The 27707-nt window shown below is 38.2% G+C and overlaps 1 protein-coding gene across 3 annotated transcripts in view; it reads left to right on the top strand.

Moving 5' to 3' along the window:
* The window catches only part of csmd3a (CUB and Sushi multiple domains 3a), a 245184-nt gene that overhangs the window by 95251 nt on the left and 122226 nt on the right, over positions 1-27707 (top strand). For all 3 annotated transcript variants that reach the window (XM_083529477.1, XM_083529478.1, XM_083529479.1), the window contains 9 exons: positions 996-1211; positions 4128-4316; positions 4733-4902; positions 5639-5795; positions 19948-20139; positions 24517-24643; positions 25074-25276; positions 25988-26179; positions 26871-27009. In XM_083529477.1, coding sequence (XP_083385603.1) covers positions 996-1211; positions 4128-4316; positions 4733-4902; positions 5639-5795; positions 19948-20139; positions 24517-24643; positions 25074-25276; positions 25988-26179; positions 26871-27009 — 1585 coding nt within the window. The remainder of the gene's footprint in view (positions 1-995; positions 1212-4127; positions 4317-4732; positions 4903-5638; positions 5796-19947; positions 20140-24516; positions 24644-25073; positions 25277-25987; positions 26180-26870; positions 27010-27707) is intronic.

The raw sequence follows: 27707 nt of genomic DNA on the forward strand, positions 1-27707 counted from the left end.
CTTTTACAGCGTTGCTTTTACTTTCCATATTTTTTATGAGTGCTTTTTACAATTCTTACACAAAAAATTGGATCAGATGATTAAAAAAAAATGTATATTCCTTTAAACGGCAAATGAATCGTGGTTAATTATATTGTTGTTTTTTTTACACATTTGAACACTAGAGCCTTTTCAATCACCTGTATACAATTACAATTTATAGGTAAATAGACGATGAGGGCCTTGTTTAGGGGCCCAGGAGTAGCACTTTGGTGTGGTTGAGATTTGAACTCATGACCTTTGGATCCAAAGACTTTGCCACTAAGCTACCACTTCTACAGACAGACAGACAGACAGACAGACAGACAGACAGACAGACAGACAGACAGACAGACAGACAGACAGACAGACAGACAGACAGATAGATAGATAGTAATAAGTGAGACAGATGAGTGCCGATATCAGACAATAATAATAATAATAGTTAATTCAATGGCAAACGTCCAGCACTACTACTACTAATAATAAGGATTATTTCTCCTTTTTTTTTTCCTTCTTCTTCTTTACTGAGACTGGAGCCTCATGTGGTCTGATATTGTTGTAGCCCCTCCCCCTTGTGGCCCTTCCATGTTTTGTGAACTCTGAGATGCTTTTCTTCTTATCCTGCATGTAACAAGTTATTCCACTTACATAAACTGGTATTTATTTACCACCTGCTAGATTGCTATTCAAATTAAATCGGACTTATTATATTCGATTATTATTATTATTTTTTTACAATTTGAGCATCAGGGCATTATTTTTCACTGTATCCAATTATAAGTTTGACTTGAATGCTTCGTTTTTGACTTAAAAACATTTTCCTTTCCAAAAAATAATTTATAAATAAATGTGCCCCAGGCGTGCTTTGGAAGTGATTTTCCGCTCCCTGCTGCCATGTGAGATTTTTGTATTTTTTTGTATTTTCCTCTTTCCTTGCTGAACTAAGTGACTATTTGGCATTCGTTTCTGCTCAGGCGTTCAGTTCACCTTCCACGCTTTCCATCTGGAGGATCACCACGACTACCTGCTGGTGACAGAGAACGGCAGCTTCGCTCAACCCCTGGCACGTCTCACGGGCTCGCAGAGGCCCTCTGACCTCAACGCCGGCCTGTACGGCAACTTCCGAGCCCAGCTACGCTTTATTTCTGACTTCTCCATCTCCTTCCACGGCTTCAACATCTCCTTCAGTGGTGAGGAAAAGACACCCTGATTTCAAAACTGTGTTGTTTACTGTGAACAGAGAAGTTAATGAGAAACCATTTCTGTGTAGTTGTTACAACTCCAATAATACAGTATATAAATATACTTTTCCAGCCATACCTGGTTCTTCACTAGTAGAATAAAATCTTCCCTTCACTTGAACATAAACCTGCTCCAGCATGGTGATGCCCCTGTGCTCAAAGCCAGATCCATTAAGATCTGCTTTACTTGGGGTTGGAGTGGAAGATCTCCTGCTAGAGAGCTCCATCCCTATTGAACAACCTGAATGAATCTTCACAAATCAAATTCACAATATTTATTTATATATATATATATATATATATATATATATATATATATATATATATATATATATATATATATATATATATATATATATATATATAATTATTTTTTACAGCCCAAATCTTCACATTTTCAATCTCAGGCTTGAGGTCCTCCACTGATAGTGCACTGGCTTTCAAAGGGTTTATCTTTAGTCCGAGTTTTGGTCACTTTAGGGTGTTGAACTGGATTTCTCTGTACCATGCGCTCTTGTATTTTCAGTGATAAGTAACCACACCGACTCTTGAACGCGTAGATAAAACCCAGTCGATTGGCAGCAGCTTGAGGTCCATCTCATCTCAGCTGCTGATTAGGAGTTCTGGATTTATCCCTGGTATCTACTGAATTTTAATCCCTGGGGTAATAAAGCGGAGACAGAACCATGTGACGCATATATGATGGAAGATCACGGCTGGATCAACTCCTACCTGATAAAATAGCTAGAGGTTAAACCTGCACCGGCAGCGTAGACTTATCTAAAATTTAGTAGGGAAAAAAAGACAAAACTCCCCCACAGCTACTTTCCTGTCTAGATTTTTAAAAAAAGCCTCAGAAATTCATGAGCACTTCAAATCCTTAACCCATGTGCCTACGGTTAAACATCGCTCGCTGACAAAAGAGCTCTCTGTTCCAACGAGAGGCTTCTGAGGACTCCAACTGGGTTCCTTTTAAACAGTCTCACACACTATATATGCTTATATGCAGATGGCCTCCGAGTTGCGATGGTTCAGTTTAGGATTTTTCGATCTTACGATGAGGAGAACGATACGACAAAATTGTACAAATTCACACAGAATACAGATTAACATGGCAGAGGTAGAGCTGCGTCTTCCTTTAGCCAGAATAGGAAAACACGTCTTGGGTTTTTTTTATTTAATTTTTTTTATTAATTTTTTAACTACAAAGGTGTGTTTGTGAAATGCACTCAAGTAAATTGATGAACCAAATGAAATAAATCTGCATCATAGAGTTGCGGAGCATCATATTTTTTTCATCGCAACGTATCGCATTGAATGGCTTTGTGTCGAATTTAATTGAAATCGGATCGTAATGGAGTCGCATTACATCAGTAGCTGCTTCATATGTATCTTTAATCTATTGCACCGGCTATATATACATATAATTGTATACAAATGTATTATAATAATAATATTATTAAAGAAATATTTTTCAAAAGTATAATAAACTAAATATACTTCTATAATAATAATTATATTAATTGCTTTTTTGCTTATTTATTTGATTTATTTTGTCCCCTTCTCCTTACCTTGAATAAAAAGGTTTTTCAGTTTTTCTCCAGAAGTTCTCAGGTTTGACTCCTTTAGTCCTGATATATTGCATTAAAAAGTCTGGAATATTCCTTTAAAGGCCAAACATTGACCCTCTCGATCTCAGACCTGTGGTATGCTGTTACCTGGCATTAAACAGCAACTTGATCTTTAGAGGATTGTGTTTGTCATGTTGTCTCTGCTGGGGTTTTCAGCATGCAGCGCACGCTAAGCTTTTCTCCGGGAGCTGAAGGAAACCGATGCGGTGGGCATGGAAATGCAAGGCTTGTTTTGTTTTGGTTTACTTTGTTTTTATTTGATTATGATGATAAAATTGAGCATTTTTCTTTTTCTTTGTCACAAAATAAAAACCTAAGCCAAACCCTTAGAGGTCCTCGGATGTGTGAAGAACAATTGTGGTCGTTGCGCTGTTGTGGTCGCACAGTGAGACGGTGTTAATGATGGGAGCTCGGGCTTTCAAATGGTGCAAATTGGCGTACATTAGCTCACATCAATTGGCGCCATGGTGTGGTGGTGGTGTTGGCCTGGTGTTTCATTTGTATGAATCATGACAGGAAATTCCCTTTAAAGACTTTCCCTTTAAAGTCTTTATGGATGGTACTGTAGTAGAGAAATATAGGTCCTGTTTGTTTGGTTTCAGTTTGGATTTTCCCAGAGATCAAGGGTATTATCACTCCACAAAGTTTTTTTTGAGTGTCAGGATTTGGACTTGTTTCTCTTCCAAGTCTTCAATTTGATTCTGCTCTCAACAAACATTCCCATGTTGACTAGTGACTAAATCAAACTTTAACACCAAATAATTCCAGATAATGAATGCAGGTGATTAGAGGTTAGTGACTGATGCTGAGTCTTCATTGATATGCAAATGACATGCAAATAAAGAAACTGAAAACAAAATAGAACGAAAAACCAGAACACAAAAACAGAGTGTCCATCCATCCATCCATCCATCCATCCATCCATCCATCCATCCATCCATCTAACTGGCCAGCCAGCCATTTATTTGTCCACCCACTTAAATATCCATCTAACCATCCACTTGCCATCTATTCATCCCATCCAACCATTTATCCATTGATCCATTTATTCCATCCATCTATCTATCCACCCATTCATATATCTAAGCAGACAGCTACCCATCCATCCATCCATCCATCCATCCATCCATCCATCCATCCATCATCTGTGCTTACTGCCTTATTTATATGCTTGTAAATTCAAAGCATCTTCACGACATCAACATGTTGTATTTCTGTATGTTTTTCTCCTCAGAATATGATCTGGAGCCCTGCGAGGATCCGGGTGCCCCTCGATTTGGGGGCCACAGCAGCAGCAGCTTTGGCGTGGGCGATTCGGTAACGTTCTGGTGCCTGCCAGGTTACCGGCTCCAGGGCACACAGGGCGTCACGTGCCTGGGTGGCGGACGGCGCACATGGAGCGCCCCTCTGCCAAGGTGTGTGGGTACGTGGTGAGCCGCTTTCATTCGCTTCCATGTCTCAAGCTGGAACCGATTCTTCAGGGTTGCATCGACGCACGGGGAAGTTTAGATCTTGGGCTTCCGACTTTTTTTTCCTTGCTTTATCCCAGGGGTGTCGAATTGGCGTTAGCATGGCATATCCTGATGTCTTTATCCGCTAAGAGCTGCAGAAAAAAATCTGCTGTCCAAAAAAACCTGCTGTCAAATTGTCCGGTGCCTCGAACGCAACTCCTGACTGACAAGGTCATGTGTCCTGGGTTTTTGTACAGGGAATATGTGATGCTAGTACATCTGTTACTTACACTATGTCAATCATAGACGCCTATTATGATGTCCTGTATACTGTGATCTTACACCATATTTTCCTATGACTTTGTACCAATCTGTCTGTCTTCCTCAGCTGAATGCGGATCGACCGTTTCTCAGAACTCCGGCGTTCTCCTGTCCCCAAACTACCCTCTGAATTATGACAACAACCACGAGTGCATTTATAACATCCAGGTGCAGAGAGGGAAAGGCATCAACATCACAGCAAGCAGCTTTCGTTTGGCCCAAGGTGACATCTTGAAGGTAAGCAAAGCGTCACGACGACCTCTCGTGATGGATGATTAGCGAATGCGTTTTTTTTTTATTTTGCTTATGCTAAGTGCTTATGTTGTAATTTGTACCTTTATCCGGGATCTGGAGCTATCAAAGCATAAGTGCAGAATAATGCATGTTATAAGCAGGTAGAACCATTTTCCTGAGCAATTTCGGCGCAGAAACTCCACCCGTTATGAAAAGCCTGTAATGTGCCAAGTGCATAGATCGAAAGTATGATATAGTTTAGAGCTTTATGTCCTGTTCGGGTCAAATGTTTGCAATTAATGAGATGAGATACATGTTAAGACTCCACAGTGAAACACCTCGGCTGTTGTATTCGTGTATTTCTTCTGTTCAGTTTTTGATATCATATGTTTATGCTTCTAAATAATGAAATAATGAAAATTCCAACTTGTATAAAATACACACGTTTTGATATCGATGAATCGCTGAATCTTACCATCAATAGTAAAAATAAGAAATAAATATGAAGAATAATTTATTAATAATATGATTATATTTAATTACAATATGATACAATGCGCCTTTTGTGTATAGTCTGTATTCAGCAAAACCAATACCTGTAAAAATCTCGAATTTAAAAGTAGGAATAAGAAACCCAGTGCCATGTCATAATCAGCTCTTCTCAATCTCAAATTTTTTTTTACTATATTTATTTCTCGGTATAAATAAGTAGAATGGATTTAATATCATTATCTTTCAGGTTTATGATGGACTGGATAACACGGCAGACGTTCTTGGAGCCTTTTCCAGTTCCACTATGTTGGGAGTCACGCTCAGCAGCACCTCCAACCATCTTTGGCTGGAGTTCTTCTCGGATCAGGATGACACTGCTGAGGGCTTTAAACTCACCTACAACAGTAAGAACTCAATTTAACCTTCAGGCGAAGCTTTGAATGCCTGTCAGAATTTGCAGGTTTTCATCGGTTTAATAAAAAAAATGGTGGATGGATGGATGGTCTGCTGGGAAATGGAGTTAGAACTTGGATGGATGGATGGATTCATGGACGGTCTGCTGGAAAATGGAGTTAGAACTTGGATGGATGGATGGATGGATGGATGGGATGATAGACGGTCTGCTGGGAAATGGAGTTAGAACTTGGATGGATGGATAAATGGATGGATGGATGTATGGATGGGATGATAGACGGTCTGCTGGGAAATGGAGTTAGAACTTGGATGGATGGATGGATGGGATGATAGACGGTCTGCTGGGAAATGGAGTTAGAACTTTGATGGATGGATGGATGGATGGATGGATGGATGGATGGATGGGATGATAGACGGTCTGCTGGGAAATGGAGTTAGAACTTGGATGGTGGTTGATAGATATTTTCTTACGGTGCTACTAATACACATTTGTGTATTTATATGGTAGTTTGTATGGATGTATAGATCTTCAGGCACATTTTTGTTCTTTCTTTATTGATTGATTAAGTGATTTTGATTTGCTCTTTCCCAAGTTTCTAGGTGGGTTTTTTTTGTTGTTGTTTTTTATTTTGCCTGTGAGTAAAGTGCTCAGTCTCAGGAAACAGCTGTACTTCCTGGTTTGCATTTAGTGTTTGATTTCCGAGTGTTTTTGGTCTGAATCTTGACATGATTGTTACAATAATTATGGGAGTCACGTGACAAAAGAATAAACAATACAGACCAAAAGATATGAGAGGTGAAGCTACTTATTCTGTTTATCATCATTTGTCAACTGCATTGAACTGCGGGGTTCAATGAGGTCAGAGTCTCTCTCTCTCTCTCTCTCTCTCTCTCTCTCTCTCTCTCCCACACTCCCTCAGTCTCTCACTTTTTTCACATAATGAAAAAAATAACCTCACTTAATTTTCATCCCTTAATTAAGTTATTCATATCATTATCAATTTGGACTCTGTTTTAATATGACCCTTCTGTCTTACACCTAATTTGCTTTGCTTGTAATTATGGATCCACTTGCAGCATCAGCTGGCGTTAGTGCCATACTATCTGGGGCATCAATCCACAACCTAGCATGACATTATAATTGTTAATAATACAAAAAGCTTTCTGTGGCTTTGTTTAAGGGGAAAAAACAAGGATTACTAAGCTGCTTTAGGTCACATCCAAGCTTCTTTGGTGCCATTGATTTTCCTCCAGTCCTGTCTGGTTACTATTTTGTTACCTGGTTGTGTTCACCTGTACTGTGTTAGCTTATTAAATCTTGATACCTCGCTGTAATTTTGCCCCTTTGCGAAATCTTACCCACTCTTTCTGTGATAAATTCAATCCTTCTTTTCATCTTCTAAATTTCTTACACTGGACCTGGCTTGCCAGCAGATCCTCCTGTTTTAATGTTAACCATCCTGGGACCACTGGTATCAACTTTCCTTTTTTTTTAGAAACTAAGCATATTTTTATTTTACACACTTGAGCCCTGCCTTGTTAAACACCTTGTACCAGATTTCATATCTCTGCATTCGGCCATGGCTCTGTCCTCGGCCCGGGTCGTGGTTTGTCCTCGCTCGAGCTGATTAGTTTTTGGAATGGCACTTTTAGATGAAAATATAGATTTGACTGAAGGAACATGTCAAGGTACACAGGAAAATTGAAACCATGCCAGATGCACCTGAAAGTTTAAAATGTTTGAGAAGCTCAACAGATTTATTACAGCTGGATCTAAAAATGATTAAAGTGCCTCACAAGAAGAAAGAACCCTGGTTTAGTTTGATTTCACTCTCTGCAGGGTTGGTGCACATCCATCAAAATATTTGCTATTTTGGAAAATTGCTACATGGTATCAAAAGGTTTCGAGACTAACGTTGCTAGCTGGTGCTGTTCTGACCACATGCGTTACCACGTCTGCGATTTCATCGTGGATAGCAAACTAGAACGAAGAGCAAACATGCAATGCTGCGTGAAACCGGGCAAATCTGCAACAGAGACGTTTGACATGACGTACGTCTGAAATACGGTGATGCTGCAACGAGTCGTACGAGATGTTTTGAGTGACACGCGCACTTCAGTAGTGGACGAACATCACTGGAAAATTGCGAGAGATCAGGAAGACATTCAACGAGCTCCACCTCCAATAAATGTCGAAACCCTCTGTCAACTCGTGCATTGTGATCGCCGGAAAAGACTCATTTCACTTCCGCACCCACCTTAGTCGCCAGATTTGGCTCCTGAGGACTTCGCCCTCTATCTGAAGATGGATTCAGCTCAAAGGTTGCCATTTTGACACCATTGCGGAGATCCAGCGTGAAGAACAGGAGGTGCTTAACACACTTCGAAAAGACACTGGGACAGCTGTACTGCTGTGGAAGGGGACTGTTTGAAGGTGATAGTGTGTAGATATATAAAGTATTTCCTTGTTAATTGAGCGGGTCTCAAAACTTTTTGATACCACCTCGTACATCAGAATATTAGTGTTGGACTAAAAAGATTGGCCCAAATGGAAATCAAATCCGATCATCAGGTCTCTATAACTATAGTGTTTTCTAGAACAAATCACTTTTCTCCTTTACCATACAACACCATTTCCCAGTATTAAAAGACAAACCGTTGGATTACTTTCAATAGGAATTACAGTGTTGTTCAGATCGGATATTTAAACCGTGTCCATAGTGAACAAAAGGTAGAAGAACTCAGTAGTATACAGTTTCATTTGCTAGAATTTTTTTTTTTTTTTAGCATCAGCCAAGTTCTGTAAGAGCCTTTAGTTGGTTGTCAAAGATGTTCCTGACTTTTACATCACATTTATGGCATTTGGCAGATACGCTTATCCTGAACTCCAATAAAAAAAAAAAAAAAAAGATGGGACTCTGTAAAATGTAAATAAAAACAAAATGCAACGATTTGCAAATCTTACAAACTCAAATTTTATTCACAGTAGAACATAGAAAACATGAAATGTTTCTCCCGCTTATCCGTAATCCGGGTCGCGGGGGCAGCAGTCTAAGCAGGTCCCCGCCTTCGACTGCTGCCCAATCCTCACAGCACCGTCCCTTACGGTCCCTCCTGCAGGTGGTGAGCCCACGGGAAGGCGGCCCCACGTCACTCCGACGTCACGGACCTTGATATTTCCCTCGTAAGGGACCCCCGGAGCATAGAGGGTTAAGGACCTTGCTCAAGGGCCCAAGAGTGGCAGCTTGGCGATACCGGCGCTTGAACCCCAGACCTTCCGATCGGCAACCCAGCGCCTTAACCGCTGGAGCCACCACTCCCCCTGGAAATGTACCATTTTAAGTAAAAAAAAAAAAAAGAAATAATTTTTAATTAGATGGCTGCAACACGTCTCAAAAAACATTTGGCGCTTAATGAAATTAACAATACAACAAAGGACACCCAGAACTGTTGAGCAGCTGGAATCCTGTTTTAGACACTTATGATAGAACATTCCTTTTTTAAAACCTCAGCAACTGGTCTCCTCAGTTCACCTTATTTTTTTCTTGAAATGGTGTATAATCTCTGTTTAAACATTTCATATGTTTTTTGCTTCATTTTGAATAGAATATGGATTAATGAGATTTGCTAATCATTGCATTCGGTTTTTAATTTACATTTTACACAGTGCCCCAACATTTTTGGATTTGAGGGTTGTACATTAATCTAAGAAGGTGAAGGGTTAAGGGCCTTGCTCTATTAGAATACTTTCACTGTGGAATTTCTCTGTTTAATTCTATTAGCACACGGCAGAATGCTGCTAGATTCACTTACAGCGTGTTTCTGCGAATACTTTTCTTCCGGGACATCAACTCCTGATGGGATGGTGGAGCTCGCCTCACTCGCACCTTTCCAGGGTTAATTAGGCATTTCGCTCGCTCATTAAGCTCTGATTAACTCATAACGGTTTGAATGATATTATTTGTGTCCCTATTTATTACAATTACTGGTACAAAGGACATTCTAGTTGATTGTAATTTTTAATTACAAACACCTGAAACTTCCTGTTGGGGTTGGTAAGCCACGGTGATGTTTATTGCAATATTTTCCTACTTTCTCACTACAGCAGTGACATGTAAGGAGGGTTAAGACCGATGCAATTGGAGTTAAAGGCGTACAGTGTTTAGAAAGAAGGCAGCAGACAAATCGGAAAAGGGATTCAAACCGAGAACGTGAAACATGTGACAAGAAATTGATCAGACAAGGCTAGGAAATGGAAATGTGAGCAAGAAGAAAATAGCAAAAGAGGACATAGTGTTTGGTGTAGTCAGCTTGGTATTGTCAGAAAAAACTGAAACTATCAGACACACAAGATCATAAATACACAGACGAATCAAAAGTGGAAATCAATAATACGTTACAAGCGATAGGAAAAGAAATAGTCAAGAACAGAATATCAAACAAGAAAACACGGTTTAGTATAGTTGGCGAGACGTTGACAAAGCTGGGTTTTTACACAGCAGATATAAAAAGACTATACTCCCTTATGAAATTGCAGGGTTTTTTTTAAATAAAGACAGAAATAATAACCACATACCTTTCAGACTTGTTACACCTTTAATTACAGTTAAAAATCCACAGAATAAAACAAATTTTTAATAATTGGAAAAAATTTCTAATTCAAATTTTATTTGTCACATACACATTTATACAGAGTATGTCTATTTATTCAAAATAAATAAAATAAAAAATAACAAGGAATAATATATATATATATATGAATGAATTTAACAGAAGGGGTGGATGGATATGTGATGGATGGATATATAAAAATAAATAATTTCTGTAAAATTGTTTCTATGCAACACGTCATTTACTGGTAGAAATATTTACCATTTTAGGATATCTCGGTATCTGGACATTTCGTTTCTCCAAACATTCACCTGGAATACTTTGCCATGCCTTTTGTAAAAACTTGGCCAAGATGATTTTCACTAATTGGAGATTTATTTCTTGTGATCCATTTGATATCAGAGCAGTTCAATAGGATTTAGTTATGGTGACTGTGCAGGTCTTCCCATTCCATTTCTCTATCACTTTACAACTAGACTTTGGTATTTTTATCTCACTTTTCTTTGTAATGAAGTTCAAATTCATTCAAAACTGTAAGGGGGGTCTTCTGTGTACGGCTCTTTTTATGTCATTCTATTCTTTTTTTTTTAAAAATGTTCCAATGACTAAATAATTATCTTTTCTTTCCTCTGGATTTATGTTTTGTTGGAACATCACCTGGTAAAAAACACCTTTAAAGGTTTGTAAATTGGTAATAGTTCCCACTTAAGAATCATATTTCAATTAGTATTGGTTCTGAAATCATTATTTCTATTATTTCTAACGACTTTAAAAGTAAAACGGGCCCAATAGTAAAACCTGTATGTGTATTTACATATTCTTTAACTTCTAATATACACTATACAGTAAGGACAAAAGTGTGTGAACACCTGCATGTAAGATTGTTTTGTGCTACTTTTTGAACATTCCATTCCACATTAATTACCATTGGCTGATATAAGAAGCTTCACTTTTCTGGGAAGATGTTCCACTAGTTTTTTTTTTTGAGACCTTTGGAGATTCATTCAACCATAATGGTGTTAGTAAAGTCACTGATGTGGGTGAGAAGATGAGGAGTCCTGGGGTGCAGTCAGCATGAAAAAGTCAATCCAATGGTGTTCAGTATGGTTGGTGCCCTATAGCAGGAGATCTTCCACATCCATCCATCCCAACAGTTTGGATAAGAAGCACATTTGGGTGGAAAAGCCAAGGGTCCTAATACGTTTGTCCGAATAGTGGAGTAAAGTAAAAAACTTTGAATATAATAAAAAGCTCCCTTTTCATCGTTACTAAGGATTTATTACCTTCAACAATAAAATAACCTTCAATCTGAAGCATCAACATTCTCACAACATTAGCATTATGCTTAGCACACAAATCATCCCCGGCTTCATTCAACACAAACAATCCTGAACACTTGCGGCCGATTCACAGCGCATACGTTTCCGAAGCGATTTTTGGACACGTTTTTTTATTTCTTTTATGTACAATTAATCATCTGGCTTTTAGGCCACATTTTATTCCTAGGCGACGTGTAAAATGCCAGGCCACGCATCATCTGTTTCTTTTTTTCTTGAATGCGAGTAAGTAACAGCCACTTTTCCGATGCTGTGAACTTTATTTAAAGTCATAATCTGCAACGGTGACATTTTTGCGCGGCGTGTACTCGCAACAGCAAAGTGGTTTTTTTTACCGTAATGGTGCTCGCGGGAAAAAATAAGCTGTTTCTGGTGCAGTAACAATTGGAAGTGGATTGTATTTAATTAGAGCCGGATTAGTCGCTCGGGTCAGACCTCTAGCCTTGAGTTTTGGAACATTTTGTTAATAATCGTGGACAAGAAGCACTTATTGTTGAAGAATTAAACATTTTGACTGACATTGTAGGCAATTAACAAGGGATTTTTTTTCCTGCTAGCAAACAAGCAAGACCAGTGAGTGCTTTAAATTAAACTATGGAATAACATCTAAACATTGGATTCTCACAGATGTTTTATTTTTTATTTTATTTTTTTTATACACGTTATTGCCAAAAGTTTTTGGACATGATTCTGCCTTTTGAACATCTTGTTCCACATTTAGTGCCCATTTGCTGTTATAAGAACCTCCATTCTTCTGGAAAGATGTTTCTCTAGATTTTGTGGAGATCATAAGGATGTAAGTAAAATTAGGTACTGACGTATGTGAGCTGAGGAGGCCTGGGGTGCAGTCAGCATCATCCCAAAGATGTCTATTATGGTGGAAGCAGATCTTCATGGAGCTAGCATTGTGAACAGTGGTACTGTGATGCTGGATCCGGTTTGGTAAAGGGAAAAACTATACAATTGTGTGCCTCCAATTTCTTGGTAACAGTTTGGGGAAGAACCACATATGGCTGGAAAAGTCTCGTGTTTCCAAATACTTGTCCATTCATTGTATTTTTTTTTAGAAAACTTAATTAATGCGAAATAAGTAAATAATCATTTACAATTACAGTATTATCATAGTTGATTTAATACATTTTCCGGATCATTCTTAATATTTGCAAAAAGGTTAAACAAGCTTGAGCTCAGAAGATCTTCCATTCCAACCCAACCTGAGCTGCGTCGAATGACGTCACGACTGCCTATTGGCCAGATTTTACACGTGATTCAGAGCGTGAACAACGCGAGGGGTTCCCAAAGCGTTTTTTTTTGACCCAGCTCTCGTTCCCTCAGGAACATACGTAACCTAGTGATGATCTTCATGGAGCTGGCTTTGTGCCAATGGGAATGCTGGAACAGGTTTCTGTCCCCTAGTTCAAGCGATAAGAAAATTTCATGCTGGATCCAGAGATGTTTTTATAGAATTCAGTTGGTGAAGAACCGCATTTGGCTGGAAAAGTCAGGCGTCCCAATACCTTTGTCTATAGAGTGTGTGGTTCCCCACGTTTTTTTTTTATCTCACGTTTACGTAGAAGGTGCACTTGTTGGAACTGTGTAAGTGATTTATGATTAAGGGTTTCTTTTTTTTTAACCATCAGCCTGTTTAACCAAAACGTATCCACTTATCAACTTTCAGCATTTGGCCCTGGCTCCCAAATCACGTATTTGCACAGACGCTGGTTGACAGAACGCTCCTCCTGACAGCAGTTCTTCCTCTCAAAAAGTTTGCTCGTGGAATAAACTCTAATCCGTCAAAGCTGTTGAAACTCCAATCGGGCATATCCATGGCATTCTTTTCTTCTAACCGTAGAGCAAGCACTGTTCTACTTTTCATTCCACGTCTCCTGTCCACGTCATATCATTTTCCATTCCCACAAATCTCAGCATCCATGAGAAGCTCTTCATGCCTCCGAGGAAACTTCATGACCTGTACATTATAGTGAAGCAAACGTCAGCTAGGTGACAATTCCTGTGACATTCAGTTTGTCTGTATAGAGCAGAACCCACGGTTCCTCAGCCCTCCTTCTGTGGCTCCCTGCACTTGTCTTAACGAAATGTAAATAAAAAAAAAAATATATATATTTTTTTTTATTATTATTACACAGTGTTTTAAAGGGAACAATTCATTCCAGGTAACAGGTGTACCACTAAAAATAGTTTTAATATTTTGTCGATCAAACCATACCTCACTTACTGTCTACTTCCCGAACATTGACCTTCTTGGAGCTGATATTCAAACTAAAATTATATATATATTTATTAGGCAGAAAGGTTTGGGTAACGACATAAATATTGACTGTAGTCCAGATTTAAAGTGTCCCCCCGTGTGATTGTCACTAAAGTGTTCCTGTGCTGATAAAGTGACCCTGAGTTCTTCCAGTCCAGTGTTAAAGTGACAGTTGTGCAATTGTGCAAATAAATTGTGCAAAAGAAGTAAAAGTAAGTCCAGGTACTAGGCGTTTTCCTGGTTTAAACTACGAATGTCCTGCGGGAAGAAGCTCCTCCTCCTTCTCTCTTTGTTTGATGCGCATCCTTGAACGCAACAGTGGTCCATTGTTGGGACGGCTGAGGTCCAGACCCCTGCTATGCTAACTATGGAAAAATCAAAAATTATGGATAAAGAACTAGGTAGGAACTATAAAGACGTTTGCTGAGAAGTACCCAGCCGAAGATGAACAGAAAAGAACCATTTCAGAACGGCTGCAGAAAGCTAGTTCATACTGAATGTCGTACGGAAGCTAAAGTCTCCAAACTCAACAACAGTCACTAGTTTTGGCGCAACTCGGGAGTTAAAACGCGGAAAGCTGTGGAAAATTTATGAGAGAATCGCTCAAGAAAATATCAAGCATCTATTCCACTACACCACTTTCCACTTGCCAGGCTCCCAGAGACACAAAGGTATAAATTACTAAAATACAATAGAAAAGTTCACTACTGCCAACTAGTCTTGCAACCAGGTAACTACCTTTCATCTGCATGTTACAACAAATTGTGTTTTATTCATTTAAAGGTCAAATATGTTTTGCGGCTCCAGCAAATTTTATTTGTGGTAGAACAAAAATGGCTCTTCTGGTTGCAAAGGTTGCAGACCCCTGATATAGGGCATAAGTATAAGGAAATTATTGCATTTCTAAACTGAGAAGCCTTTCATATTTGGGCATCTCCATGGACTGGTGCTTCTCCTCAGGAGCTGTACATTACTTAGTAACCATCAATATTTTTTTGCTGCATTTGATTAAATCCAGCCTGTTCTTTACTAAATGTTTTAGGATTAAGGTGCGGTGACTGGGCAGGTCATTCCATGATAGATATCACTCCAGACGACTGTTTGCTCTCTAAATACAAAACTTTGACGTACGAATTCGGTTCCAATGAGCTGCAGTCCAGACGGAATTACATTGTTTGTGAAATATGGAATGGTTGCCATGTTGGTTCCTTTCACCTGGATTAAGTTTAAAACATTTCCTGCTTTAAAACATCCTCACACCATTACGCTTCCACCTCTATGTTTGACTGTGGGGGTGAGGCAGCCTGCTAACATCTTCTCTAATGCTCAAAAATTCAAATTTGGACTCACCTGCCCACAAAACTTTCTTTCAGTCATTCAGATTCTATTTTTTGAGTGTTTTGGTGTTTACCTAGTTGCATAGAAACAACAGGAACATGCATATTTTTCAAAAACGATATATAACTAGCTGTTACCAAACTGTATGGTTTTACTATAATACAAAGGCTCAAAACTGTTGTAATGAAGTCCAGAGACCTCAAAAAAACAATTAGATAATCAAACAACAATCAAACAAAAACAAAAAAAACAGCAAAAATGATATGCATTCGGCGTATCGACCAGGGTTTTTTTCAGATGGTCAATAAACTTATATATTTTCTTTTCAGATACAATTTTTCAGACATCGTCTCGTATCAGGGATGAGGCTTCGAACGCAAACGGAATCTGCTGCCCGTTTTCAGTCATTCTCATTAACACTGCACAAGCAGAGACTGCCATGCCATCTTTTTTTTCCCTGACACAGGCTATAGGTATAAATAATAGATTTTTTTTTAGTTGGTTATCCATCTTACATTTTTCATTCGAAGGTTTCGCCAGAGGTTTATACATTTATCTCGCTCGCATACGGTCTTTTTAATGTATCCATTGCTGGAGTTATGAAATTCAATTCACTGGCTTTGAATCGGAGAATATGTCCCACTCCCTGAGTAGCTGTTTCAACTTCCACTGCTGCGGTGTGTCGGATAAAACTGGATAAATTACAAGAGCAGAGTCCCATAGCTCTGTCTCACCACTGTCTCTATACCATAATGTTTTTTTTATCTTCTGAGGCTGCTTCACTTTTGCTCGACAAGCCATTTTAGAGCTGCCAGGGTTGCCTGATTTATTTTATACTGCATTAGTAGGATATATGGATTCAAGTCTGTGTATACGACTTGATACTGTGCATTAGGATAACAACAAGATCACGCAGATTAAACATTCCTCTGCCCATAATGTCAGTTTTTTTATTTGGATAAAAACACGACATTTTTTTGTTTAGATTGGTTTGATAATTACTCTAAATCCTCCGCCTCTTATTTGAATTCACAACCATGCTATGAATCAGCTCAAAGAATGACACGATTGTCCCGCAATAAAAGTCCTACCTTAGTCCCTGCTGTAACTCCAGGTAGAAAATAATATCCTCTACATTTAAATATTTTATATTCAGCCAAATTCGTTTCAACAGTGGACTCCGCTGAAGTAGCTACTGCTTCCAACTTGAAATTGCGGTAATATATCGTTTTTTTTCTTCTTCCCTTTTATTGCTGTCCCACTACTGACAATAAAGGAGTCAAGAAAAGCTTTGGTAGAAGCCTTATTTTTTCTTAACTACTTCATGACAGGAGTTCAAAAAACTTCGACTCTCTGCTCCTTCGATCATAACAGGTTTCACACTTATGATGTCAGTGGTAAATGCCGTTGACCCTCTGTCACCCTTAGCAGAAACTCCAGGATGGTGCTGCTCCATTTCTATTGGCACATTATGCACCTTTGGGTCTTTGTTGTACAGTTTGGACTTCTATAGCATTTAATGTCACTGCTGCTTTCAAGTACTACTTCGGTATCAATTTTGGAAATACCGGACGAGTTGTGAGAAAACTGTTAGTAGAGATCTGTTGAGCTTTAAAATGATTGTTTAGAATTGCGGTTTTGAGAGGTAGCGGCAAGTCGGAATGGTGGGTTTTACAGTTTTTGAGGCTGTTCGTCATTAAAAGATGTATTGTTGTACAATGGTTTCGAGTTTTGTTCAACAGCACCACCAGCGCAGTGGATTATACACTCATGAATAATAGTTACTCGATAGCACAAATTGGCCAATTACAAATATATTTCTTAATACAAAATATATTTAAAAATATATATATCTTTTTGAATACAAAATACAAAAATCCAATTCTAAATATCAAATCAATATTAAAATACAAAATGTTTCTGAATGCAAAATATATTCCCAAATACAAATAGAAATAACTTTCTAAATGCAAAATGTTTTTCCAAAAAAAAAAAAAAATCTATTTTTGAATACAAATACAAAATAAAATTCTAAACACCAAATACATTTCTAAATACAAAATATTTCTAATTACAAATTATATTTCTAAATACAACTATAAACTAAGAATTTACAAATGTAACCAATATTATGTTTAGAAGTATTGCTACCTTATTAAAAAACTACCGGTTGATTAATCGGTTATCGGCAAGTACGAACCAGTCAGCTATCGGCATCGCTAAAATCCACTATTGGTTAATGGGACGACTGAAGGGGCAACTTATTAGCCCTAATAGCGCTAGCGGATTAATACGGTTCATTTTTATTTATAAAATGTATAATTGTAAGTTTGTCCCTAATAGAGTGAACCAGGGGCAACTGTGGCGAGAAAAAATCCATGAGATAGTATGAGGACGAAACCTTGAGAGGAACCAGAACCAATACTCATACACCAAATGTCCATTCGTTACAATTCCATCATTGTCCAGTGATGGGCGCTGTTCATGCAACCTGCTACTAATCTATTGTAGTAGACTGTTGATATTAATTACAGTCCACAAATACCTCAATTAACATCACTGTTCTTTAGCACAGCATTTTTTCTTTTCTGCAATCTGCAATTCAGTGGCATTTGTAACGCTCTGACGGGCACCGTGACGAGCTTCGAATCCCTATGAACCGCCATCAGAGGGATAACCGATTTAGCGAAAGTGCTGTGCGGCTTTTTAACACGCTGGTCTTGAAAATAAATTTGCTCCTAAAAGCACTGAATCCGACACCGTAAAATTAGAAAATGATGTAATTTACACAACCAATAAAGAATAGAAATAGAGGCTCGATTTCATTGCTGGGATTTTCTTCTGATGCACACTGTAGTCGCTATAGTACAAGCTGCGGCTTGACGAGAATATTTATGCCTCTTGCTTGGACCCCAATTCCTGGCTCATGTATATGTTGTTCTACTATCTGCTCCCACACACACACACACACACACACACACACACACACACACACACACACACACACACACACACTGGCACTGCTGTCCTTGTTGTTGGCTCATAAATATCTGTTACACACATAAAGAATGGAGCCACCCCGAGGTTATTAATGCTCTATGTTTACATGCCGTTCTCACTGTTAAAGAGCCGCAAATCAATAGCGAGATATAAATACTCCTGATTCTGACATTTTTCGATGTTTTCTTGATCCTGATTTCTGTATCTGACTCAATACCAAAGTAAGAAATACAAGATGGTGCAGCTCTTAGTGTAGGAACCGAAAAAATCCATCAGTTTCAGGAACAGGGTTTATATTGTGGTGCCAAAATTAGTCCCATAAATTAAAATGAGTTGCAGCAGAGCTGGATTGAAGAGAGGATGAAAACAGATTGATAACCCATCTGGAGCCAAAGAAAAGCAAAGCTACTCGAGAGATGCTAAATCACACTCGCAGGTACGGGGTGGGATGATAATGTGGTATCTTAATCATCTAAACAGAAATGTTTTGTAACGGATTCTGTTATACTGAATCTGGTTTTTCATTAATAAATATTTGTTTATTTGAGCTTTTCTGCGCAACAACCTTTGAAACAATTGCTTACGGGGTCGTCAGAGTGTATTTAAAGGTACGGACGGTCCTCTTCCACTTTTTTAATCTTACGATGCTGATATTATCGATATGACACAATTGTGAAAATATTAGAAGTTTCGCACGGCGGGCAAAACGTAGCAGCTTTGCTCCGCCTCCACTCACAAACTGACCTTTTTGGTTGAACGATGGATTTGTGAGGTTTTATTCAATAAAGTTTAAATCAAATTGCATTGCAACACTGCATTAACCGTCAACACAACAGTCTCTTCAACACGCCAGAACGCAACAAAGGTCAAACAAATATTTAATTAACCAACACAATGACATGATCATGTCACAAAGTAGTGGACAAAAATAAGAAAGTAAATCATTTTTGATAAAGTAAAAACCAAATACTCAAAGCTCGTTGACTGATCGCACAATGTGATGAGTAATGCTTATCGTCTCATTTAATACAGTGGAGTAAAAGGTACATCTATTAAATCATAACTGTATTTGAGTAGAGAGTCAAAGTTGATTAAATCTTTGATACTCAGTAAAACTTGAAAGGAGACAAAAAATTACTTAAGTAGAGTAACAGACTAGGTTTACTTGAATACTTTACGCCACTGCTGCTGACTAGCTTTGATTAGCCCACAATGTGAAATAAAAGATTCGGTTTATATTGTTCTAACAAAATGATTAAATACAAATATTCAAATGGAAATTTACTACTTTAACCTTTTCGTAGCATTGATGCCGCATAGCTACAGGGTCACCAGTGTGTGTGTGTGTGTGTGTGTGTGTGTGTGTGTGTGTGTGTGTGTGTGTGTGTGTGTGTGTGTGTTTAAGGTGTCCTGCAATGGGCCGGGATAAACCCAGGTTGTTCTGCCGCTGTATGCCCAGTGTTTTCTTGATAACCTCTGGCTCGAACGCTTCCCTGAGCAGAATAAAGTGCTTACACAAGATTACAGAACAAATGAATGCATCAGTGTCCCCACACTAATTCCCTACTCTCTCTATTCTTTTCTCAGGTTTCGAACTCTCTCACTGCGACGAGCCTGGTGTGCCTCAGTTCGGCTCCAAAATGAGCGACCAAGGCCACTTCGCTGGAAGTGCCGTCACGTACCAATGCGATCCAGGCTACACACTGCATGGCAGCGGGGTGTTGAGGTGTATGACCGGTGAGAGGCGAGCTTGGGACCATCAGCTTCCTTCCTGCATAGGTATAATTCTGAATATCTTTATTTTTAGTACTATGTGTCTTAATGGGGAAAGTAATGAATTACAGTTACATTTACATTGCGGCATTCAGCAGACGCCCTCGTCAGAATATAACTCTTGATTTCTACAAAGCAAACTTGGAAAGTGTTAGTTGAAGTGTTTCAGAAAGAGGTAGGTCTTCAAACGTTGCTTGAAGATAGTCAGGGACTCCGCTGTTCAGACATCTAGGGGAAGTTCATTCCACCACCTCGGTGCCAGAACAGAGAAGAGCCTTGGAGTATACTTACCTCTCATTCTGAGAGAAGGTGGTACCAGTTGAGCAGTGCTGGAGGATCTCAGACAGCGTGGTGCAGTGCGAGATGTGATGAGGTCACTGAGGTAAAATGATACTGGTCCATTTTTGCCTTATAGGCAAACATCATTGTTTTGTATCTGATACGTACTGCTACAGGAAGCCAGTGGGGGGAGCAGCAGTGGGGGAGAACTTGGGCAGATTGAACTCAAGTCGTGTTTATACTTAACTACGTTTGAAATTTGAAAAAATCTGTTACTAAATAAAAAAAAATGAATCAAAAAAATTTTGCAACCAGAAAAAAATCAGGCCCCTAAAACTACTGTGCTGATTGATTGATGGGTAAAGAACAAACGTTCTAAACTCAGAAGATGGAAAAGATGGAGACGGAAAAAACAGACGCCAGTGATGCGGACGCAGTTGAAAGCAAAACGCCATCAAATCAAAAGTTGTTCATTGCGTGATTAATTTTTTTAACTATAAAAGTGCAAAACACATTGGACTTAAATCCTGGACTGTAGAGTTTTATTTTCTTTCATCTTTTGTTATTGCACTTTAATTTGTTAAGATGTTTCTTCAGTTAAAAACAACTAGTATGAGATTTATATTAACTTGTCCTTTCCGAACTACACTAGAAACCCAAACCCCCCGCCCCCCCTCTCTGCCCCCCCACTCCACGCTGTTAAAAAATAAACGCACGTGGAGAATTTCGCTCGGTGTGAATTTTAAATGAGCTACGTTTTACTTCCACTCCAGTGGATTTTTTTGACCAGTAACTAAAATGAGATTTCATTGAATTAACAGTACTTTAAGCAGAACAACGGGCTAAACAGTATTTTAAACGGAAACGAAAACAAAACTCATGCTTGGAAAAAAAAAAAAAAGAAACATGGAGGCAATGGAAATGTGTCAGTGTATTCAATTTTTTAGTGATTTTAAAGATATGCAAATTGCCCTAGTGGAGCTCTGTTTTTTTTTTTTTTTTTTTTTTTAATAATTCAATTCCAAACACTTCTTCAAATTTTCTCCTGAACGTCTCAATAATCAACCGATTTGGAGTCAATCTGCTTATCCTCTACTTGAAAGAAACCCAAAAGCCAAAGTGGATATAGTTTTGGTAGAACGTAATTTCAGTGTGACATTTTGGCTGTTAGAAAGGTGCTATGTGATTTTTTTTTTTTTTTTGGCACAGTTCACAATCTTTTTGACTTTGTTCCTTTTAATCCCTGCATATCTTCATCTTCGTCATCATCTTCATATCTTTATTGTTATAAAGAGAGGGAGTGGTTTAACAAGTGCTGATGAGATCATGAGTTCAAATCCCAGCGCAACGAAGATGCCCCTACTGGTCTCTTGAGCAAAGCCCTCAACCCTCAACTGCTGAGTCGTATAAATGACTTAAATATAAGGAATAATAGGGGTGCTTAATGTTAACATAACCGCTAGCACTTGACAGCAAAGATATATTTCCATCGCCTTCTAGTAGGTTTGTAACATTACAGAAGTGCAGTGGTGGACAGTAAGGAAGTAAAAGTAGTTAGTTTTTTACTTCATTTGTGGAGACTTTTACTTTACTTTAACTTTTTACTCAACTACATTTTGCAATCAGCAATCCACCAATCAGGGTCGAGCTCATGCTAATTGTAATAGAGATCAATCAGTGTTTGAGTCGTTAATATCATTCTATTAGATCAGTGTGCTGAGAGTCACATTCGAGTCTTTCCACATCAACTGAGTTGATTAAGTAAAGAGTCTCGCGATAAAAATGATAATAGGAACATTATAACGTTTATCCAAGTGAAAGTTTAAAGGACGCACTTTTACTGGAGTCATATTTTTACCAAACACGGTTTGTGTACTTCATCCACCACTGCAGAAATGACATTTAGAAGTATTAATGCTGGTTTAATAAGTATTATTTCTATAAAGAAAGATTACAGTCCGTTCCCATTTTCTACTGCTTTTATGTCTAAGTGATTTGCCTTGATAATAAAGATTCATCAGGAATTCCGTTTTCTTGGTACACGAGGATTATATTGCATCTGATTTATCATGTCCCTTATTGGCTTTTCTATATCATTTTATTTTATAGGACTTTTTGCTATGGGTGCTGGTTTCAGACAAAACACCATCTGGTTATTGTTATAGGTTATTTCTCAGGATTCTCAGGATTTTTCCAACTCATATTTTGTGGTTTACTCTATATATTCGCTCCAGTAACCCGTGGCATAAGTCAAGCGTGACAGGCTCTTGAATTAATATAGTTCGAGGCGTTAGGGTTATTAATGCCGCCCACCAAAATCTATGGTCACAAGCCACTCCTGGTGTAATGGCCCAATCATTAATCGTAGCGGCCTCTCATAGCGTGGAGTCCCTGGGCACCTGGCCAGGCAGTAATCTTTCCTCTGTGTATACACTATCATCTTAACCAGTCGATGCAGTTTTCCATTGTCTGGGTGTTTCAGTATGCCTCATTTTGTAAGAATTAGTCCTGCAATATCCAGTACAGATCCGACATACAGAAGGTGCATGTCAAGCTTATCGACCTGGAAACTCCTTCCCTCTTGCATGTAGCCCTCTTCCTGTTTATAACGATTATAGAACTTATATTCAGATCTGCATCATGAGCAGTAATGCAACTAAGTGATGTGTTTAGTTGTCCAGAATATCTCTGCTTCATCCATTCTGTGATGCTACATCACAGTGGAAGTGACAGCACAGCTGGTGAAAAAGCATTTTCACTCGTCTTTCCTTTTATTGTTTTAAAATAAGATTACATGTAATGCAATTATGACTTTGCTGCTGTTCGCACTGATGGTCCATGTGTTGCTTTTGAAACATGTTTGTGACAAGTACTAGTATAAGTATTTCCCTGCAATGATAAATGCACTGGTCTTCTGCTTCCAGAGTGGCTTTGGGCACATATATACTGTACAGTGCAGTAACAGGGTTAGGTGGGGTTGTTTTTTTTTTACGCTAATTAACCGTGGGAGAAAAGAAGTGCACTTCAATCATGATGCTCTGCTCATGCATAAACACCCCTAGCATTCGCCCAAATTAACATTCTGTGGAAGAGGCTGGTGTGTAATCATAATCTGGAAAAAAGTAAATAAATAAATAAGTCCACTGTTATTTCATCAGATCATTAATAAATTATAATTTAGTTTGAATTATAATTATAAAATGAATCATTTTGGAATTTCAGACTTCATTCTATGGCCTAAATTTTTTATTTTGATATTTATAGAGTTTATAAAAATAGAGTCTGACTATCCAAAACCATTAATAAGAATTAATAAGAAATTGATTATATAACAATAAACCATCAGTAAGAATTAATAAGATATTGATTATATAATAACACATAAACATTTATTATAGTAATATAGTACTTTAATAAATATGTCCAAATTAATAAGTAATTAATCTGGAATTTTTTCCATATAAAAATCTCAGATATCATGTAAAGGTTTCTTTTAGAGGACATAATTAAATATTTTTATACATAATTGTATACCTATTAGACATTTTGCCATGATTTTTAATTATCCTTTACCACTTATCATTAATTTAGAATGTGGTTTTATTTTGTATGCAAAACCTATTTAAAAAAAATCTCTTTTACCACAATTATTTTGTGTAACACAAATTTATTTTATATAAATATAAATAAAAATTATAATTTTGGCCTGTTAAGCTATTACTGTACTGTGCTACCACCATCGTGCTTCACCTTGTATGTGTTTCTTGATCCAACGCATCTGATTCCTCCTGAGTTTCCTTTGGGTGGAAGATCTTCTGCTTTGGAGCTCCAACCCTACTGAACACCTTTGGGATGAATGTGAACGCTGACTGCACCCCAGAACTCCTCAACTTCTCACCTACATTAGTATCCGACTAAAGGACTACATATTCAATGAAATGTTCAAAAACACACCCACAAACTTTGACACTATATGGACCACAAACTTTATGCAGTATCTGGCAACTTTTCTTTTGGGATTGTGCAAACAGGCCATTTTTCTGTATCACAGATATGAGCAGTAGGTGACCCATAAACCTGTTTATTTTTTCTGGTCTTTTGTAGCCGAATGTGGTGGAAGTTTCAGAGGTGAGTCGTCAGGCCGGATATTATCTCCTGGATATCCGTTCCCTTATGACAACAATCTCCGCTGTACCTGGATCATCGAGGTGGACTCGGGCAATACTGTCAGGTACCTCCGCATTTCTGTAAAATAACATTTCATTTAAACATCATGAAAGTTAAGTCTTTTTTATCCTTAGAGATGTTTCTAAAGCATTAGTAAGTAGGTCAGTGATTAAAAGGAATGATAAAGGAGGATGAACAGGAAGTTCAGTGTTAAAAAATATGTCTGCTAATTGCATTCTGTGATAAAAATTCAGCAGTAATGAATCATAAGACAAAGATCAGGATTGTGTTTCGTCGTCTCCGGGTAATCATCATGGACGTTTATTAAGGGGACAGTCTGCTTGATTGGGTCTTGGGACCAGCCATTGCTATTGGTCAACCAAAACTAGGCATAGAATGAGTCAGCTAGGTTTATAAATCTTATCTTAATTTCCAAAAAAAAAAAGCTTTAAAACGTTCTCATTGCAATTAAAATCTCATTTCTCTTTGTTTAGCCTCCAGTTTCTAGCTTTCGACACGGAAGCATCTCATGACATCTTGAAGGTGTGGGACGGGCATCCGGAGAACGAGATGCTTCTGAGGGAAGTCAGTGGCTCGCTGTTGCCTGATGGGATCCACAGCACCCTCAATGTAGTAACCATTCAGTTCGAGACTGATTTCTACATCAGCAAGTCAGGCTTCGCAATCGACTTTTCCAGTAAGCAGCTTAAATTAAAATATACAAATTCATGATTTACTAAAGGAATGCATTCGTGTAAAGCCTGGTGCGGATGTCAGTATTCCAAGCTCGGTTATTTCTGCAGGACTAAACATAATAGATTTAAGATGTTGGATTAATTTTTAGTGTTTCATGAGTCGGTTGGGAGCCAGTTGGATAATCACAGTGTGCATAAATGCGGAGAAATCAATACGTAAATAAAAAACGGGCTAATTTTTTTTTAAGACTGGAGGAAGAAAATCTCGGAATCTGAATTTTTTAGCTTGTTTGGTGTATCTGATGGACAGCTGCAGGAAATGAAATAAATATCTGATATTTTGCAAACCAGCTGCTATTTACTTCAAGAAATACCTTTTAAAAATGATTCAGAAATGGCAATATTTTATAACAAGGCTGGACATTTTTAATTTTTTTGTTTTTAAATTCACTTGTTTTTGTCACATACGCAACCATATGGATGGATGGATGGATGGATGGATGGATGGATAGAGATTTTAGACACTGTTGATTTGAGTATTTCTAATATAGTACAGTTGTGTGCAGTTGCTTGTTCAGTATATGCATGTGTGCAAAAAGACAGGTTGAGGTAGTGGGCGTTGTATCTGTAATGTGTAGAATAAACATCCGCTGAAGTCCTGCACTCGATACGCAGCCTCTTAAGCATCAATTCTGCCTGGTTTTATTTATCAGGTTCAGTAGCGACCGCCTGCAGGGACCCAGGCACCCCAATGAACGGCACACGGAGTGGTGAGGGCAAGGAACCGGGCGATACTATGACCTTCGTCTGTGACCCAGGCTACGAACTGCAGGGCGAATCTCGGATCACCTGCATTCAGGTGGAAAACCGATACTACTGGCAACCGAGCCCTCCTACCTGCATCGGTGAGATTTTTCAATTTGCAAAGGTTCCACCTTAAAACTCTGTTGGGAACTTTGGGTTTCACCTCATTTCAAGCATTTCACACCTGCCATGGTACAGAGAAGCACCGTAAACCCGAGCCAGAGAGAAAAAAAATACTAATCTTACCCTTTCAGAACGGAGAAAATGACGTTAATAATAAATCTCGTCGACAGAAATCTCTGATCGAGTGCTCGGTCAGCATTTAGGCACCAGAGCATATGAAGCATGTCTTCTGACTGGGAAATTTCTAGGATTCTGCAGTCGGGTGCAGTTTACAAAACTAGTGGTCAAAAAGTACTTTAAGTTATCATTTTTTTTGCAAATTTTGTGTGTTATACTGTTTTAAATACAGTTTCTTTTCACAATCTTGAAAGACAACAGTACAACAGTACACTACGTTTATTGAAAGCCATGTTGATTTTGAGGGCACTTGCTGAACTTCCTGAGGTGAAAGTTCCTGAGGTGAAATTCAAACTGTTTTGTTATGTTTGTGTTGAATACCCCATTTAACAACATATGCAAAAAAAATCTTTTGCTGACTATTCTACACTAAACCAATCCATCCTAGGCTTCCTGGATTCCAGTTCCGATTTATATGTTCTACCTCAGATTTTTATCCCATTACTAATGATAATAATAATAATGAATTCTATTGTTTCTATTGGCTTTCAGCTCCTTGTGGAGGAAACATCACAGGATCATCTGGATTCATCCTGTCTCCAAACTTTCCCCATCCCTACCCACATAGCAAAGACTGTGATTGGTTCATCACTGTGCACCCTGATTATGTCATCTCATTGGCGTTCATCAGGTAGGTCTTTCTTGGTGTTTTGGATGTAGTAGTGTGGTGTCAGTTGACCGATAAATAGAAATCTCTTAAAAACAAAATAAATCAGCTGATGTAGCAGTTTTTTGTGAAGAAATCTCTGAAATATTCAGCAAATACAATTAGAAAGTATTGCGTATGCTGTGGAAAGAGCTGTTTTCTTTGGATATATTACATTAATTAACGAGTGTGTTACAACCAGGAAAAAAAAAAGCCTGTTTTTTTATACGGAAGTGTAAAATGGAGCATTTTTATCTTCATTTCACAGAATACATTTTTTTTTCCCATTTGGGACCATTTCATCCTCAATTTTCACTAATGCTGTTTTTCCATTCATGAAAAACCTGATAAGAGCTGCCTCTTCAAATGCACCTATGATCCAGAATTATTTAGTTAGTGTCACCTAGTGAGGATTTTAAGCAAAGCAAAAACTAGCTGATTATTTTTTTAGGATGTGGGTCTCATTTCTTCATGCATTAGTATCCTCCACTTGTCTCTGGTTACAAGGAAGCATCACTGCAAACCTATACAAAGTTTCTTGAAATGATTACCTTAATTCTGATGGTGGACTCTTCAAGGATGATCAGATGCTCATCCACAAGCTGGTCAAAGCATTCACGAGGTCTCAATGAATGGTTTGATGTGGATGAAAATGGTGTAAATCATATACTATGGCCTTTTGA

Source organism: Silurus aristotelis (genome assembly GCF_946808225.1).
Source record: "Silurus aristotelis genome assembly, chromosome: 25".
NCBI classification, from domain to species: Eukaryota; Metazoa; Chordata; class Actinopteri; order Siluriformes; family Siluridae; genus Silurus; species Silurus aristotelis.